Source organism: Eurosta solidaginis, chromosome 3 (genome assembly GCF_040869045.1).
Source record: "Eurosta solidaginis isolate ZX-2024a chromosome 3, ASM4086904v1, whole genome shotgun sequence".
NCBI lineage: Eukaryota > Metazoa > Arthropoda > Insecta > Diptera > Tephritidae > Eurosta > Eurosta solidaginis.
The window spans coordinates 257,209,242-257,229,372 of record NC_090321.1 but is presented as its reverse complement, the minus strand read 5'-3'; the positions used below and the strand labels follow the sequence as shown (position 1 = coordinate 257,229,372).

Sequence of the window (20,131 nt, the reverse complement as noted above, 5' to 3'; positions counted from 1 at the left end):
GTATGAGCAGAGTGCCCAATATGCATCGCAGCTGAAAACTTGTTCAAAAAGTAAAGGATTATTAATTTGTTACCAAACTTGTACCTGTATAGCAAATCAACTATAAGTTATTAAGTAGTATCCTCCTGCTATTACCAATGGCTATGGAGGAAGTAAATAAGGCGTTATACATTTGCAAGAGAGCCTTTGCTAAGAACTGTGAACTATCGTTGTATATCATTCATGTTATGTAGAGCACAGTCATTACACAAAGTGTTGTAGAAGGCGCTAGGCAAGAAGAAAGCAAATTAGAAATATCAGGAATAGAACTATGTGACGTTCGCAGAAGGATAGGTTGAGAGGAGGAACATTGAAGCTTTGAACACTTTTCTTGGGAGACGCATTCGCCCAACTACATTACTTCCTAGTAGTCCTCAACGAACCGCTTGTTTTCTTTGATGAATTCAAGTAGGAGTGAAACATTGACCTTCCCAGCCTCTGTCAGATTGTTGGAAAACCGCGCGCCCAGAAATCTGAGTGATTCTATCTGCAATCCAAGACATCGGCAGAAAAAGTGATGAATGGACTCCTCTTATTTCTCAACCATCGAAACATCGGTGCAATAGCGCAGTAAACTGTGATGACTAAGAACTATTACTGAAGATTTTTTTAGCTTGATAAGGGAGAGGCAGACGGACGATGATAAGAAAGCGTGCCCCACCTTCCGCACAGAAGGTCCCGAGTTCAAGTCCGGGGAAAAACGTTTTGTCAACTGCATGTTCGACAATGGTTTGGCCAATACTTCGATTGTATTTCTGCTATGAAAAGCTTCTAAATGAAAATTTATCTTGCCTTTCAGCTGCCGTTCGGAGTCGGCATAAAACATGTAGGTCACGTCCCTCCAATTTATAAACAAAATCAAGGAAGAGCAAGCAGTTCGCATGAGGAGCTCGAAATAAATTTCTTCGGAGTTAAATGTATTTTATATATATATTTTTTTTATTTTTTAAGGAAGCTAGTTCCTGATACCCCGCAATCATTCCGGTTGCTTCACAGCAACTACCTTGCCCCAATCTTATACTCCTCGAGTTCCTCAAGAGATAACCCGGTAGCAGTTGTATGGAGCTGTCGATTATGTCTTTGTTCAGCATCTTTCCTGGCCAGCATATCTACAAAATTCATTCCCTTCAATATCGCTCCAGGCGCCCAACAAAGGAAGATATTGAGTTTCCCTATGAATGCGACCTGGCTGTCGACAAAGAACATTATATTAGTGTCAGAAACTGTGTTGTGCGGGAGCAGTCTGGCTGCTCTCTCCATGACATAGACCCCCGACTGGAAGATACTCCATAAGCAGGAAGTTGGTACAACTGATTTATATATAGATGTTTTGAGTACAGTCCAGCTCTAGTGCCCTATTTCATTTTCGAGTCATCTTTGTAGATTGTTATGCCCCTACCATAGTCTAGGCCTACCTTCAATTCCTCTCTAAGTAAGTTTCTACATTTCCTATTGCCTTCAATTTGCATTTATTTACTTAACCCAAGTCAGTTTTGATAAAGCCTGGGGAAGATTATGAAACATGTCAGTATGCACTATCCGATGAGACGTTGTAACTAGCTGGTGGTTATAAGCAAAGATTAAACTTTATCGACAATCTCTTCCGCAGATAAATTGTTTCTGATTCTTTTGTATCTTGGAAGGTTTAATGCCCTGCGATGTGCGCCGGATTTACATCAAAGACATGACTCCACTGTCATCAAAAGACATAATCCATGTCGCTCTTTCGTGAGATTTTGTATGTAAGTCGCCACTACAGACTGATTTATTTTGTTCATTGCGTACTTTGTTGGCTATCGGGATTTTAATTGCCTTACTAAATGCACGCAAATGGATTCGCCGGAAAAGTAGCATGTAATACGAGAGTTTGTGAATTAAAATGAGAAAATAATAAGTGCCGTGTAGTGAGGAGTGATAATGTGAATAAAGAAGCTCTCATATTGACGATATAAAATAAATTTTGTATTTTTATTTGGAAACTTACTGAACAAAGGACGATTACTGTGTGATATGTGAAGGTCTTTGGTGTATGTGAGATACAAGCTTTTAGCAATATTTATGGGACCTTACGTTGTGACTACGATGAATGATATGAAATTGTGTATGGTGTATGATTCGATCCTTGCACAGATTTTGATTTGAGGTGGATAGTCAAATTCTTTTACTAGAGATGCATAGTGTTGTTATTTCGGAAATTTCTTTGATAAAGATCTACCGGTGGCAAAAACCAAATAGAGGTAGATGTGCATTCCCTTGGTTTGTATGCCACATCACAGGAGTCGAATAGATACAGAATTCCGCTTATGACTCACATGGACATCAGTTACATGCTGAGGTAAAAATGCTCAATGCTGTAGAGCTGAAGGAAATGCTGAACAAGTATTTCCAGCCGAGCTGTCACAAAGCGGTATATCCCAGAAGACAAATGCTTGTCGAAGTTTCTCCTTCCAGTAAAATATGATAAATAGAAGTTACCACCAAGTTGAGATCTGGAATCACTTATCCCAGCCCTTTGATCCAACCATACCACAATCTTTTGCAAACTACGATATGGAACCAACGGATCTAACAGTAATTTTCTTATAGTTAAACTCTGTTGCGACTGCTATTTTTCTCGGACTTCCTCAAAGCTCGTACCCTCGTATTACGCTTAGGTCATTCTCATGACAGTTGTTGTTGCTGTAGTTACGTAGTTAGTATTGAGCTGTAGTGTCTCTTGAATGGGGAATCAGAGAAAAGTGCTTACTTGCTGACTTTTGTACTGGCATTTGTACAACTTCGTCCTTTGCTTCTATTCTAAAATAAAATAAATATAATTCGCTATATACCTCCGAGGATATTTAGGCCGAACAAGTTTTGTCTTCACACTGTACTTCCTGGCGTGGGTGTTGTGAGCCGTCTGAACGTTTTCACCGTGTTTTCGCTAGGATGAGGTAAGAGACTCTGCGTAAGAAGTGTCGGTCACGGTATGACATTTGGGATTATTTTCTCTGCCACTGTCCCATCCGCTGCAATCAGAAATGTGAATAGGCGTCAAAAGTGATGCCATAAGGAATGTAAGGATGTGGCGTATTTTCAGTGTACCTGCCTCGCCTAAACTGGAAGACGGAAAAAGCCTGGGGCCAACAGTGTAACTGGTTTAACAGTCTTTGCTGTCTTGAGAAGAATGTGACGACAGAAAATTTTCTGTCATATATCTCATCTTCGGTAAGATTTGGTTTGCCGCTTATGTGGCAGTGTATTAGAAGACCACTAACTGAGCTCATTGTTATACTATCTGGTAGACTAAGAAGATGGCGGACAAAGGCAGAATTTATATATAGCCAAGTCACACCAGATGCTTGAAAATATCTTCTATGGCTTCTATATGGAAAATTATGTCATAAAATCAAACACCCGAAAGCTTTGGGGAGCACACCTGAATTTGAATTTCCTTTCCCGTATATAGATTCGTTTTGTTTCAAAACTAAAATCTCAACAATCAAACCAGCTATCTGGGGAGCTCATTGAATTCTGTGAGCAATGTTTTACTGCGAAGGGAGCATATTAAAGGCATCTATTTGGACTCTCGCTTCACAAAATATTATCTAACCTCAAATCGGATCAAATAGCTTGCTGAGGGGGTCACGGAGGAGGTGGCTGCGATTCAAGAGGGACCAGCGTTCCTGCGGTCCCCCAGTGGTAGTAAAAATCCAGTACTGAGTAAAGTTTTAATAGACTTAAAGGTATAAAAGCCCTTTTTTGGCCATAGCTTCTTGGCGTTTAACCATTGAGCCACAAATGTCGTGATTGTGATCTCATGCGGTATTTTTTCCTCCAACAGTAATTGCCACAAACGAAATGATATTTAGATACATTTTTTTGGAATCGAAATAAAAATTGCAATATAATGAGACAGTTAGAGGAATGATTAAACTTTCAAATAACCTTCATCCATTTTTTTATCATTGATTAAATGGCCAATCAAGTTGATCCCTCGAAGGAACTTTTATTAGAGGAGAGACTTGTTTTTTTATATGCATGCCGCCTCAAATGGCCCAACGAAACTCTTGTGAGTAGTTGAAAGGTGCTTTTTCAAAAATATAGTTCTAAAATGTCCTTTGCATCATACAACTCAAGGTGTGGCCCAAATTTTAGAGCCTTCACAAAGAAGGCGCCATACACGAGACTCAACCCGTTGCAAGAGCAGTAAATTTTCTTTTTTATCTGCTTCGAATATGATAAATTTGTGAACCTTTCTAAATTCAACGAAATTATACTTGTGCTTCCTATTATGTGCTTCAGAACAAATCTTTAAACTCAAGTGACCATCGTCTTCTTCTTCTTACACTGATTCCTTAACTAGAACCTTTTTATGTATTTGTAATTTTAGCAACTTTGTTGCAAAACTTAACAAAATTCTATCTCAAGCTGCATTACTTATATTAGCTTTAAGATGGACTGCATTTTAGCTCACATATATACACACACATTTGTAAACCGGAGACCAAAACAACCACCAACCGAAGCGTGTGCTTATCTTGTAATCAGCAAAAGTGATGGCAAACAAGCAAAGCTAACAACATAGCAACAAGTTACAAATTTCATAGCCGCCAAATGTGAGAGTATGACGCAAATGGGTGCAATAAACTTCAACTTGCAACATAGCAAACATTCTGTAAGTTCTTTATATATGTGCTGAAAGGGGTGCGAACTAAGATTCACTTAAGTGGTAGGTTGGCTAAGTTGAACTGGCCGGTCCGTGACGACCTCAAATATACTGAATTAATACATAATGTTACCAGAAGTTTGCTCTACCAAGATGAAAAACCCGACCAAAAACTAAGACCTATGCTATAAAATAACTCTGTCCTCTTGGCAAATCCTAGAAGCTTTCCAGGACCTATGCCACGTGTTGCTTCTAGATTTGATAGCTATATCACTTCTTATAGTTAGAGGCATAGTCTGGCGAGAGTAAGACATGAGCACAATACTTGCTCGTTCCTCCAGCAATCCGCACTGCTTGCTGCTGCTTTCACTGATGAGACCTAATTAAAAGCTTGAGGCAGTGTTCAGAGTATCTATAGTGAGTCCACAGTTGTTTCTTTTTAGTGATAAGGGTAACTTGGTTAGTCTGTGGTCGTAAGACTTGCACATGGTCTTAGGCTCTTTCGTTTTTCTGCTTAGTCGATCATGTGCACTTTAGCTGCCTAAACCGCTGTTCCGTCTCCCTCCTATTCTCATATGCCCGGGGACTCGGTATAGATGTATGTTTATTAAATTAAAAAATGACGTGGGCGAAGTTTGAGCTTTTTTGTTAGAGGCTTATAACTATTAAACTCAACTGCAGCGTCCTTGCACCAATCTTTCACCTCTATTGTGGCTCCGCAATCAACACGTATTTACACTCATTCTTTGACATGCATAAAGTGCTATCGAAACCTTCTTCAATCTGTCCTCCAAGTTGAGCTTCAACGACAACTAAATCTCACTCTTCCAACTAGCATCGTGCTTCTATTCAATTTATCCTACAAATTCAATTTAGCCTACATTTTTTATTCCGCCTGCGAACGGCAGCTGCAAGGTAGACAAATTTTCACTGAGAAGCTTCTCATTGCTAAGAAACATTTGGAGTGCTTGCTAAAAGACTACCGAACGGCGACCGGCTTATAGAAACTAATTTTCCAATTAAAAACTTATTTTCTAAATTTTAGATATGGCTTTACCCAGAACTTGTACACATGATGTCCGGTGTGATAGAACAATCACGCTACCACCATACGATGGCGCCCATTGTACAGATATTAATTAACTGAGTGAAAGGGGTGCCGCTATGGTACTGGTCACCCTTCGCTTCTCGTTCGCGCCCAATTACACGCTCTTCCGCCATACGATGGCTGTTGGTGCCCCCACAGCCCAGCTGTTGCCGCCGCCGCACACTCCGCTGCTAACACATTGGCTTTCGGCTGGACTGCTCTGATCCCCTGCTACCTCGACCTCGCTCTCCAATTTCTTGGTACGTAAAGCTGCTGCCCCTCCAACACCTCAAGCCGTGTGTGTGTGTGTGAACTCGTAATAAATAACATAAATGCTGTATTCTTATTAAGTCAGGGTTTGTAGGACCTTCAATTGATCCTGGATTAGCGGTGTGTTACCTCAGCCTTCGGAAAAGCCATGAGGTTATCGAAGAAATGGCCGTTGTCACCATATATCAGCTATTCGAACATGAAGGATCAGAGGCTTCGCTCGATAGGTCAATTTATGCAAATGGCAAAAGAGGCTTCGGTCTAGTAGATATTTCCATTGATACCTGACATAGTGACCATTGATTCAAATAGTTATTTCCGATCCACCTCTCCGGAAGTCTTACTATGGAAACCTCGCAAATGAAACGCGAGGTTTCCACGGTTCACGTGCCTTGCGAGTGGTTTTGAAAATTTCATGAGTTGCGCTATAGTAAAATGTAACTCTTTACTCGCCAGTTGAAAATATTTTAATTCGTGGACAAGCCAAAGAAAATAGTCAACTGACATTAAGGTCACTTGAGAAAATATGAGTGTGAGTAATAAAGTAACAATAGTCATTATATCATTGCAACAAATTGAAATTTCACGCTGATACCATTTCATAAACTTATAACTACAATTGACTTTGCAGCCTTTCCAAGTGATCATAAGGTCAATTGAAGTCATGGCCGTTGACCTTACGCCACCGCTCCGAGATTGCAAACTCAAAAACTTCATTAACTGTGTTAACTTATACGAATAAGAAAGATGCTTCGCCCTAGCCGATATTTCAATCGATACCAGAATTGCTGACTAATGAAATGGAGAAGTCCCCTACAATGATGGGAAGAAATATTTGGGTTATAACTTTGCCTCACTTGATGATAATTGAGGACCTGTTTGGGCTATTTTACCCTCTGCTGGAACTTTGAGAAAGTATCTGCAATTCTATATACGCCCTTTCACTCTAGCCTAATCTGAACATACTAGTTTGCAAATCCTTCTAACGAACTTTTATAAAACCCCACTATTGTTTACAGCTCTAGCACTTTTCCGCTTAATTTCTTAGCAAAACTATGAGATTATTGTTGTGGCAGTTCTAATTTCTTACATATCGCGTTTTTCCCATAAATTTAATTTTAACATTCAACGAGTGTTGCGCGCATGCGCATAAAATGCTTGTGTAACGCAATGCGCAAGATGTTGGTATTATGAACCTAACAAAATAAAGCAGAAACATAAAACAAGACTTTTAAAAAAGAAGCAAAAATTGTTTATAAATCGTTACTAGTTGATTGTTTTTGTAATTCGTTAGTTGCCACAGCGCGATATTTGAGATACACATGCAACATGTAGCATGCAACATTTCTGCACATAACCGATCAACGTTTACCTGCAACTGTGCTATAAATGGGCATGAAATTGAGAGTAAAATAGGCGTCGTCAATGTAAGGATGGATGTACATGTGGATAAGCCGCTGCAGATGCTGCTGCTGCAATTGAAGCGATATGAAATATTGAAAATCACCTACAGATTTGCAACTTGATTAGCAGTTGGCTTAAATGAAATCGAGTTAATTATGTTTTGTGCAAAATCTAAAGCAGCAGAAGCAATGAAGCAGTAGAAATAGCCGGCTGTGCCGTTGCATATGTTCATATACATACTTAAATAAGTACGTAGTAAAGTATTTATGGGAAAGTCAAAACCACCAGCGAATTTTTAATTAAAAATTACGTAGGCAGTACCTTTTTGTGCATCGCTGAGAAATTTTAGGGCATAAAACGTGTTGCATGCGTACTTTCGAACGTGAAGCATCTGCAGCTGCTGCCCTTGCAGGTAGAACTTTTAGTATTTTAATTTTGTTAAGCGCGCATTCTTACACGCCCGCCATGCAGGTGTGGCCCATCTCATGGATATGCAAGCAATCTTGTAAACTAATGCAACTTGTTGCTTCACCATGAGGGCTGATAATGTACGAGTAAGGCAATTTATGGCCTAAGATTTTATATTCATATACACCGTCATATGTGTATTATCTTGGTATGTTTGGGTACCTGTGCCTCAGATTTATGACTACACAATGAAGTTGTTCACAACTCAGCATGAATTGCGTCATAAACCATATTTTCAGCCACAACTAAAGCCACCGACAAAATATTTATTATAGAAGCACTTGCGTAGCCATTTGAGTAAGCCAATCAGTGTTTGTGAATTACCAACTTACTTACTATAGAAATGAGGGTTATAAAAATTTCAAATTGCTTACTAATCCTTTGGGACATAAAATCGAAAATATGACTTGAAATGGCAGAAAATTTAAGAGAAACAATTTGGACTTAAAACAGTGCCGAAATCGAATTACCACGGGAAGGTGGCTTAAACTACAACCAGCGCCAGACCTCCATGATGTATAGGCTTTGGTGAACTAAGAGGAGTTTCGCTTTCTGTTTGTAACCGGGAGAGATGTAAACAAATCTAAATATGTTAGTCTACTCCACCTGCGACTTCAGTCGGTGGATAAATGCCTGCACCAGCACCACCCCAATCTAAATTACCCAAGTACGGGTGCCGATAAGTGAATTGTTAACAGAAGGTTATTAAATTGCTGACCGTATGTGGAACCCCCGGCGTTCGGAAAAATTCGGGCAAAAAGGACGACGAGCGAAGACGTCAAGAAGGCGATCGCCCCTTCAAACATAACAGGCTCTGTGAGTGAAGCGAAAACGACGAGGATAAATACGAGAAATTCAAGGGGTTGGGTAGCACAACTCTATCAAGGGGCAATTCAAAGCTTTTCCAATCCATTTGTCAATGCCCTCGCAGTAGCGAATCCTGTTTGTTTATTGGACGAGGCTTTGAAAACGACAAATTCATCACGGAAGGAGGGGTTCGGAAGACCTAGTAGACTAAACGTGTTTGTATCCAATCGTTCATACTTTCAGGAACGTTCTGGATCAATATCCACCAAAGAACCAACAACAACGACAAAAACACACCAAAATATTCACAAAGCCTCCTAATCGCTACAAGATTAAGAAGATTGTAAGTACGAGTCGTTACCGGTATCCGTTTCTTGACGTGATGGAATCTTACCGCCTTTATTCAGGAGACGATCGTAAGGGTTAGGGCTAGTATGAAAGCACAATCTAAAAAACAACAAAACCTGGTTCAGGGAAATATCAGCCCTAGTACCCACAGACAGACATGAAATCTCAAGACAGCCGAAAAGGCCAACCACAGTGCACCAATGTTCAATAGAGTAAAAAAGCAGAAACTTAATGGAGACAGAATGTGCCGTAAAAAGGACCAGCTGCTGGTAGCGTTTATTCTAAACGAAATCAAAAATGGCAAAGCTTTACGCGGGTCCGATAAGCCGATCTACAAAGCGGTGGAAGAGATATCCAAAGGAAGTGGCCTAAAGACCTCATTTACACATGCTCTAATCTACAATAAATCTTCAATAGATAATCTACGTGTTTACATATGTGCCATCCCTGGCAACTAGATTATTTTCTGTAAAATTTTTACGATTCTCTTTTATTTTTTGCTTCCAATTAGAGATTAAACTCTCGAGTTGGAACTTTTTCTATGAAAAAAAAAACAATGATTTGATCATATTTACCGATTATCGAAGGAAAAAAATCATATGGGAAATCCAGTTATAAAATTAACGCCTTATTAGGTTAGAAATGAAGATAATCTCGTTATATGTAAACTAGTTCTAACTCCGTTAAGAAAAAAATAACTTTTTGATGACAAATCGATCGCTTTTCGATAAAAAGTCGACACTGTTCAGATAATAAATCGATAACTTTTTGATACTCAAACGATAATTTATTGCATATTTTGGCAAAAACTGATACAATGCGCATCAGAACGGACAAGGAGAGAGCTGTTTCGATTATGCCTTGTAAATCTCTTCAAAGCCTTTTATGCCCGAAATGGGATTTGACGTTCTCATACATAAAAGCAAAAGTGTTCCTCCCGCTTAAAAAAATCAATTCGATAAATTTTCGATATCAAATCAATAACTTTTTAATAACAAAAAGGATATATTTTCGACAACAAATCGATAACTTTTCGATAACACGTTGATTACATTTCTGATTACATGTCGGTAAAAAATAAATGTTTTTTCGATACCAAATATAAGACCTTTCGATAACATATCGCTTACTTTTTGACATCAAATAGCTAAATTTTCGATAACTTTTTGATAACATATCGAAAACTATTCGAAAACAAGCCGACAACTCGGCGATAAAATATCAGTGACTCATTTATAACTTTGCTACGTAGCTAAAATGTTTAATTACCTACTTACATATTACCATAGCCAAAAATTACCAAAATTAAATTTGTCAACATTAAATAAAGTCCCACAAACAGTGCTCAAACTATAAATGCAGTAGGTATGTATGAAGTCCACATATATTTTTGTAAGCCTCTCCTTATGCCACTTAATCCGCAACATAAGCTCTTGTAGTAAATAATACTTTTGTGTCCAACCGACAAAACGTAACTAAAGCAGACTCGAACAAAGCAAACAAAAGTACCTAAACATATCACAAATAAACATAACATAAGAGGCACAATTGAGGAGTGAGCTCCCGACTCCACAACACCGAACATTGAAGACAAAAGCAACAATTAATTTGCCACATAAATCCTTCAAATGCAATCCAAATAATATCACTTACCACAAAAAACCAAAATTCGAACAAAACAACATTCCCACAAAGCAGAAACACAGAAATTCAACACAAATGAAATTGTTGCCATCTGTTGTAATTGTTTTTGTTGAGAACTTCTGAAAGCTTGAAAAAGCATCACTTTGTTGTTTCACCCAACCGATTACTAACAACTTCAAGTGCTTCCTGTACAACGATTTTGTGGTTTACCTAAAAGGCTGCAACTGTTGTTGTTGTAGGTACAGAACTCGAACAATTGCCATCAGCTCTAGTTAGTCCGTCTGCATGCTGACTGCGTATGTTCTAATGTAGGTGCGTTCTTCCTGTTGCGCCCTAAATCGTCATTGGCGCTAAAGCTTTTTGTTTTAAAGCAATTTTCATAATAACAACTTTTGTTTATTGTTTTTAACAGCATTGTTGGAAAAGTTTAATCCTTTTGTTTCCATTTGGCTAATAAGCGCGTGAATACAATGAGATACGCTGGAGAGCACAACGACAGAACTTATGTTGGACCACTTGCAATCAGAGGCTGCAGGCGAATATGTGGATATTACTTTGGGTTTTCAGATAATAAAAATTTTAGGTTGTCCGCAGTGAGGGACGTTAATAAGTGGAGCATATATTATTTTGGCTGTAGTTTTTGTATATTAGGTGGTTTGTTCGGCTACAAAAAGTCGGCAGTTCATTCCTTATTACAAGTGACTTTAAAAATCGTTCACAATCCCTTTTCCTTTGCTGTAGTCACAATATCCTAGCGTATTTCTGACATTAAATGGTTTTTTGAAAAAATTTGAGGTTTGTCATTTTGTCTATTATTGGGGTTCCACAATAATATTGCGCGAAAGGAGTCAACTCGTAAGTGCCTGCACATTTTTCCTTAAAGTGCAAGTTCCCCTAGTCGTAAAAGGTAGTAAAGCTACGTAGCAGAGTTTAGGCAGCGACCATCTCGCCCAATAAACTGAGGCTATTAAATACCTGAAAATTATTAGTAAGAACATGGCAGTAAAAATAAAAAAGCGAAAAAGGGCCTAGATGAGCATATCAGAAATCTCAGATTGCTTTTTGAAGGGACTTATCCATAAGGAACATAAAACAAACGCATTTGCAATCTATAGGGAAAAGCGAAATTCCTGGCCCGAAACCCAGAAGATAGCGGTTAGCTTGCCTTTATCAACCGTCTCTTAATAATCTCAATCATTAGAGAATCTCGATATTGAGATAAGTGAAAAAACTCAAAACAAAATAGCCTAAGCCACGGTAGCTGCCACAGTAAGGAAATACTTATGAGGAATCGCAATGAATTCATTTACAGTTTTGCGAAATTGTGGTCTGGTGGTCTGACTAAATGCTGTCCATGTCCCCTTTCTTCATGGCATAATTTGAACAAAAACCAAAGATTCAGCAACTTATTCAAACCATCGGCCATTCCACGAAACTCAACGTTCTAAAAGGCTCCCAATTCCGCAGCTCAACATTATGAGAGCCTAGTAATTACTCCCGACATGGTTCCCAAACAGTCCTGAAGTAATCTAAAAATAATCCCGAAGTGATTCTCTGAACTGACACAAATAGAATTTATACCGAAAACTATACAGAAATATTCCCAAAATGATCACAAAGTGGCCCCGATGATTATAAAAACAGTCTGAGAATTATCCTCAAGTGGTCCAGTACTGATCCATAAATAGCCCCAAACCGAGGTCGAAGCAACGCGAAGAAAGCCATGACTCAATTCGCAAATTGTTTTGTAAGTATCCTTAACTGACTACTTGTCCAAAACTATTTAAACCAAAATCAATGTGGGATGTTTGAATACCTGGATATTTCGATGTCGGGATAAGCAGATATTGTCTTTTTGACTCAAACACACAGAAAATGGATGAAATTATTTATATGGCTCACAGATAGCTAATACTCAAGAAGATTCTACTGGAAGGTTCTACTGGTTAAGCGTTATTGATACTGAGGTCAAGACCTTACATTTTTGTCGGGTATTACCAGTAGATCCCTGTTGTAGACTATCACCCGTTGGACAAATTAAGGGCACTTATTGCGCTTTGAGGTGCAACTCTTTGATACGGACACATTTTCAATACCAATATGCACACAGCTCTCTGAACTCCTTTTATCGATCAAGGCGAATTCAGCACCAGGTGTTGTTATCCCAACAGCTGATTGCTTTTTATTGATTATTTTCCATACAACGCCTTCGTACAACAATATGTCATTTAGGAATCAATGAAAATATTCTATTGACTTGACATTCTTCTGCACGGCGAATTGGTTGAATTCGCTTTACCGTCACCTTGTATAGATTCGCCTTGGGCCAATGTTGTACAAGGCTTTGTATGGAAAATAATACTATGTACAAACACACACCAAATTGACATAATAAATTGTCAATTTAAAAAAACTTCGTAATAAATTGTTTCAAACCGCAAATGCAACCTTGTAAAGTGTGTTTATTGAGTACATTTAACCGTCAGTGGTTGAACACCACTCAATTTAAATCGAAATTGCCTCAATTTATTTCTCTGTTTGAATATAGTATAATCAAGAAAGACAATCAATCAGCTAATGGGATAAGAACACCTGGTACTGAACTCGCTTTGGGTTCACCTTGTCATCACTTTGTATAGGTAGACTCGCCTTGGTTATCGATAAACAAATTTTCGTTTCTGAATACATTTTTCCAAATGACAATTCGAAAGTAAAATTCAAATATGCTATTAATATAAAACTTTTTCCACAAAAAAACGCTTTAGCACAAAAAAAAAAAATATTAGTGACACAATTAGTACTATAAAAATCCTTAGTGAATCGAATTTAATCGAATTTAAACCAGAAATAACTCAATATGAGCCTATATAGCACATCGGATAGTCAACTAGAGCATGCATGTCGCCTACAATTCGATGGTCCACCAGCTGCACGGCGTCTCACCAACATAACTTGCACCATCGGCGCCAAAACGCGCAGCAAAGAAATGCTGGTGAGTCTCATCAAAACCGGGATGAATATAGCGCGCCTAAATTTCTCACACGAATCGCATGAGCAACACAAATCCTCCCTCGATCTCATACGTGCAGCAAATGCAGAGGTTGCCGAGGAAGAAGGTATATATCGACATATTGGCATAGCCATTGATACCAAAGGACCCGAAATACGCACTGGCTCATTTGAGGATTTTATTGATATTGAATTAAGAAAAAACGATAATATACGTCTCTCCATTAATAAGGATATTATGGACAAAGGCACCAAGGAAACGGTTTATGTTGATTATCCAAATATTATCAATCTCGTGCAACCTGGTAATATAATTTATGTTAGCGATGGCGCCATTACGCTGCTTGTCAAAGAAGTGGCAGTGGATTGTGTAATTTGTCAGGTGGAAGTTGGCGGTATATTGGGCGCTTGCAAAGGTGTTTGGCTGTGGCGTATAAATATCGATTTGCCACCGGTCTCCGAGAAGGATCGTCATGATTTGCATTTTGCTGTTGAGAATAACATCGATTTCATATTCGCCTCAAAAACGCGCCATCCATCCGCGATACGTGAGATACGTGGCGTTTTGGGTGAACGTGGCAAAAATATACAAATTGTTTGCAAAATCGATTGTGCGCAAATCTTACACTATTTAGATCAAGTGATTAACGCATCGGATGGCATATTGATCGATCGTAGTAGTTTGGGTATCGAAGTGCCCGAAGAGAAATTATTTCTTCTGCAAAAAGCAATTATTGCACGGTGTAATCGTATGGGTAAACCGGTTATAGTTGGCACTCAATTGCTCTCGTCAATGCGTTACGAACCCCGTCCTACGCGTGCTGACGTTGCCGATTTGGGTAATGCAGTTATCGATGGTGCTGATGGTGTTATGATTGCAAGTGAGAGTGCAATTGGAAAATATCCCCTCGAGACGGTAGAACGGTTGGCAAGTATTTGTGCGGAGGCTGAAGCGGCTACCTGGCATCGTCATTTACATCAAGAACTTTTGCTAAATAATCCCGCTGCAATCGATGCTGCACACTCAATCGCTTTATCAGCCGTTGATGCGGCTCATAAGTCAATGGCAGCGCTTATAGTGTCGATAACAAATTCGGGAAAAACGTCCTATTTGATTAGCGTTTATCGGCCGCATTGTCCGATTATTGCACTGACGCGTTGCAGTCGTACAGCAAGACAATGTAATTTGAGACGTGGAGTGTTTCCGGTTTTGTATTTGGGTAAGTAAGTGCAGCTCGGTTTTTGCGGTACTAAAAAAATCATATTTATGTACATATTGAAAAGCCTTTTGTGGATCAGTTACGAGGAAATATTTTCATTCGTACAGTAAGGTAGACTAAACGGCTGGTTAGTTTGTTCAAATAGCACTCAAAAACAACCAATTGGGATGCGAAGCCATTAAGATCCTTAGCATGCTGCTGTCAACCAATCTGATGTCCCCAAGTTCCTTACGAATGGAGGAGATGTTGTGAGGGTGGACTAGAAGATTCGACGTGATTATATCAAATCGTGCCCGATATGTTTGGGCTACTTTCCTCGAAATCTGGTAAAGAATATTTATCACTTTTTATAATAACAAGATCAAGGGTAAATGTGGCCAGAGGCCTGGCTTTGCCCAAAATTTCAATGTACGATCATCCAAGCAGATAATGTAATCAGAAATTATTCGGCAAGTGGCACTTTATTTGTCAGATATTTCAATATTTACTCGAAGAGATATAGAGGCATCGAACTTCTTCGCAATAAAAGTAATTTTTGTAGTGCCAAGACAGAACAAAATCCATGATAACCTTGTCTACGTCCAAATCAGTATATGTAAATCCAACTAGTTTTCAGTTAGTACTTTAGAACTCCTCTTGCCAGTTGTAATCGACTCTTGGCCAGATGGGCCACAAGCAGGCTAAGTTGGGCTAACAACACCTTTTGTTAAATTTCGAGATCCTTCTGGTAAATGCTTGGTGGAACTGAAGAGACTGAGGCTTAACTTTCTGAGATGATTGGAGTACGTTATAGCTCAAAAGGAGTCTATGCAAACCTGCTGAGTATTAAGTTTTAAGATAAGAAAAGGTATATACACATACATGTCGGCCACCGTGGTATGATGGTAGCGTGTCCGCCTACCACACCGTATGCCCTGGATTCACAACCCTGGCAAAGCAACATCAACATTTTAGAAATAAAGTTTTTCAATTAGAAGAAAATTTTTCTAAGCGGGGTCGCCCCTCGGCAGTGTTTGGCAAGCGCTCCGGGTGTATTTGTGCCATGAAAAGCTCTCAGTGAAAACTCATCTGCCTTGCAGATGCCGTTCGGAGTCGGCATAAAACATGTAGGGAAAAATCAAGAGAAGCACGACGCAAATCGGAAGAGAAGCTCGGCCTTAGATCTCTTCGGAGGTTATCGCGCCTTACATTTATTTTTTTTTTTTAATACACAAAACGGACCGTAATATTGTGTCTACCCTAAGTCTCGGGTAGATGCTACAGAACCATATTAAACAAAATTTAAAGTTAGTGAAGGTGTTTTGCTCCCCTATTTCTATCACTTCTTCAATTATATTTCCTTTCTTTCCGCCCATGGACCAATAGCCCTGATTAGCGATTAATTGGATTACGGTAACTTCCTGTCATTACCCAAATTGGCCACACCCATATTAATAATAATTGTCACGTACACCTGTTAGAGGGTGAATCCGCCCCTTTGCGCAATCAAGGTGGAATGTCCCTCAGCTAACTCCGGGTGAGAGGTTGGGGCCCTTAACCCTTCTCCACCTTGATGCGGGGCAGATGTCACAATCATCATTATACTTACATCCGTGCACCTCTCCCTCGCAAGAAGCCCACCCTACCTTGGACCGCTCGAGTTTCTGCCTTTCCCCTTTTTCTCTGCTCCAAATGACCCTATTTACTTACCCTAGCGTCATCTTCCCCCTACCCAACCCATTAAATTTTAGTAAGCCATTTCAATTTCTTTTCCAATTTCAACTCAACATTTTATTTAAGTTCCTTATTCTATACAATAATTCGATAAATTCGATGTGTTACCGTTTCATTAGTAGTTAGCTTTATTCAAGATGTGAACTTATTGCGCCTATTGCATTCATGGGACCGCGTGGTCATGCTACCACACATGAAAATCCTAAGTTCAAGGCCCGGGAAAAGCCATATCGAAATAATATACAGAAAGTTTTTCTAAACGAGGTCACCCTATGACAGTTGTTTGACAAACACTTTGTGTGTATTTGCGCCATGAAAAGATTCTCCATGAAAATGTATCTGCCTTACAGATATCGTGGCTGGATGTATAAAACTAAATAATGTACCGCACTCTTGGAAAATTGCTCATGTAGTTTTCCTATCAAAGGTGGGATCATATGTATCACAAAGACTATGCGCCCATTAGCTTAACATCATTTATTTATTTTGTAAAATAGCTTAACATCAGCCCGAACCTTTTTGGAGGCTGATAGATGTGTATATAAAGCCCAACATGGATTAAAACTGTTTTAAACAACACAGGATGCATACACCAAAGGCGCTGTATAGAGTGATTATAAACATGGCGGAAGCCTTGGAGTATGAGGAGTATGCCATAGGAGTCTCTTTAGACATTTCCGGAGCTTTCAACAATGTCTTTAAATGGACGATCATAGATAGGCTTACTTAAATAAAAGTACATAGAACCATTACCAGATGGATCGGCTTCATGATAAATTGCATGAAGATTACTTCACAATGGGGATTGTATGAGGCACTGAAACCAGTGGACAAGGGCACGCCGTAGGGCCAGGTATAATCATCTATCGTCAAACGTACGACGTATGCCGATGACGTTGCAGTTGTCAGAAGTGTATGCCAAGAGGTACAAGGTCCCAAATTGGACTAGGCCTAAGCTAGGAGGTGCGATCCTGCAGGAGAAGCTTTGCACAAAGTATCTTTCATCATACTTGATAGCCAGTTGTAGAAGCTTAACGTAGAGGAGAGAGTGAAGAAACCCTCGGCGGGACTTAATGTATGTCAAAGAATTCTTGAGTGTACGTTAACCCCCCGCGTACTTCTTAGGAGGTATATCAAATGCCAATGAGACTATAGTACCTACACTTTATCAGTTTTATTAAAGCCCTGAATTATACGTCAATCTCATCGGAGGTAAATCGCGCCAAGTATTTTTTTCTTGTTTTTTTTGTTTTTGCAGAGGATTCTCATTTGTTTCAGGTTGAGCAAAATACGTATTATATTGACTCAAAAAATTTTACTTCATTTCAGAAAAGCCCGATCCAAATTATCAAACGGACGTAGATCAACGTGTACAATACGCATTGTCAGCCGCTAAAAAGATGAAATTCGTCGAGAGAGGAGATTCCGTTGTTATTGTTTCACCGTGGAAGGAAGGCACTGGTTTCGCAAATAATTTACGCATTGTCTATGCATTCTTTGAACCAGAAAGATCGGAGATGCAGTCACTTCGTAGCATAGGAAATTTGAACAGTAAGTCAGGTATTTTTCCATGAGGATTGCTATATTTATGTTTTATTTGGTAAATCTCTTTTGGAACTTAATGTCTGTTACATTCGTGAAACATAATTTATTAACTAAATAAAATTTAAAAGTATATAGTACTATATTAATTTCTAACTAATCATTTGATCCCATAAGAAAGGATTGCTGCACATTCAAATACAATGTCAGTAGCAGTATTAAACCAGCTAAGATCTTTTCATAAAGTATTTAGCTAAATGAGGGCCTACCTAACACACACTGCCTATCAGGAGATGATGAAGGAGTTATGTAACAACGTCTTCACTCCTAATTCGTAACGAGAGGTACCAGGATTGGTGCCAAATACCAAAATTGGATGGGCAATAAAAACATTTGCCAAGTTCAAGTCGCCAGGTTCAGATGGGATACTCCCTTCTATGCTGCAGATGGCAGGTGGAACGATTTTAGAATTGCTTAGGACAATCTTTGAGCGTTGCATAAAACTGAACCACGTCCCGGCATCTTGGAGAACGGCTCGAGTAGTCTTCTTACCCAAAGCGAAAAACCCAAGCCATCTGCAGACATATTAGTTTGATATCTTTTCTGCCCAAAACCCTAGAGAGAATAATAGATGTGTATATAAAATAAAATATGAACAAAATGCTTACACCAAAGGCAAATCAGTCGATACCGCATTGTACAGAAAAAGCTCTGAATTACCAGGAATATGTCTGAGGTGTTTTTTTGGACATTGCTGAAGCTTCCAACAATGTCTCGAAACGAGCTATCATGGATAGTCTCAGCTCGATTGAAGTTCATCTAGGCTTAACAAATTGGATCGACACCATGTTGAGCAGCAGAATAATCACGTTGCGAAGGGGTCTATGGAAAGGTTAGGTTAAAGTGGCTGCCCCCCAGCAATGTTGGGGGCACACTTAGACCGGCTGGCCCATTGTGATACCACTATGTGGGCTATAGCCCTTCCTCCTTTAGATGTGTAGGAATATGAATGAATTTGTCTTTCTGATGGAGCGTAGAATGTTTGCGATTGCCGCAGAGCTAAGTTATGCTAGGCAGTCGATGAAATGCTTATTCGGGTCTATGCGAAATAACAAAATCTGTGAACAGAGGAACGCTGCACGGGAGTTTATCACGTTGGTTATCAATCAGCTCTTTGATGGATCAGGAACTTCGGGATGTACATACCTGGGCACCTGATGTTGGGTTAGCAGTCAACGCAGAAATAAGAAAATCTAAATATAAGGTTCCTGTTTGGAAAAATCCTTAGCTTGGAGGGGTGGCCCTGCAATAAAAATGTAGCATAAAATATCTATGAGTTTTCGGGGAAACTCCATGTGCAAGAGATAGAGAAAAAAAGCCTCCGCGGCACTGTATGCATTAAAGAGGATGCTAAGATGCACTTGAGGCCTATCACACAAACTATTTCATTGGGTATTTACCGCAATTGTCAAACCCATACTCTTCTTGTTTGGTGGACAGTCACACAAAGAAGTACGCATATCAAATAACGGGAGGCCTGAAACTACTCCGACAGCAGCATTACATGCCATTCTACACATCCCGTTTGCCGACCTAATGGCCGAAAATATCGCGTTAGCAATTGCAACAAGGCTTAAGCCTCGGGGCAGCTTGAGCACCGGCCGTATGGTCATAACAGTATAGAGCCATCTAATATCGGGTAAATTGAATACATGTTGACGTGCCTGCGCTTCGGCAGAGGTCTTGGGACCACATTTTAGCCGGGAGGTTGGTGCCAGGTTGCAGAATGGCATAACATACTATACATATGTATACCGATAGTTCTAAACTAACAGAAGGGGTCGAGTCTGCTGTTTACCATGTCGATCAAGAAATAAGAAGATTCTGCAGGCTTCCAGATTACTGCAGCGCCTTTCGGGCGGAAATTATAGC

General features: G+C 39.5%; 1 protein-coding gene across 2 annotated transcripts; it reads left to right on the top strand.

The window, feature by feature from the left end:
• The first annotated feature begins 1,870 nt into the window (after positions 1 to 1,870).
• LOC137245426 (pyruvate kinase-like) lies at positions 1,871 to 18,319 on the top strand. 2 transcript variants are annotated; one of them, XR_010951324.1, is made up of 3 exons: positions 1,871 to 2,066; positions 4,412 to 4,696; positions 17,987 to 18,115. XR_010951324.1 is itself a non-coding variant. In XM_067776073.1 (2 exons), exons 1-2 carry the CDS (start codon positions 13,573 to 13,575, stop codon positions 18,229 to 18,231), a joined length of 1,617 nt encoding a protein of 538 aa, XP_067632174.1. In that variant the 5' UTR covers positions 13,469 to 13,572; the 3' UTR covers positions 18,232 to 18,319. The 2 variants fall into 2 exon arrangements, 1 of the variants encoding a protein (XP_067632174.1); XM_067776073.1 differs by lacking the exons at positions 1,871 to 2,066; positions 4,412 to 4,696 and adding an exon at positions 13,469 to 14,944 and having other exon boundaries at positions 17,987 to 18,319.
• Positions 18,320 to 20,131: the final 1,812 nt, after the last annotated feature.

Coding starts and splice junctions, on each gene's coding strand:
- LOC137245426 (XM_067776073.1), top strand. CDS start 13,573: ATGAGCCTATATAGCACATCGGATAGTCAACTAGAGCATGCATGTCGC. Junction 14,945..17,986: donor GTTTCCGGTTTTGTATTTGG/GTAAGTAAGTGC, acceptor ACTTCATTTCAG/AAAAGCCCGATCCAAATTAT.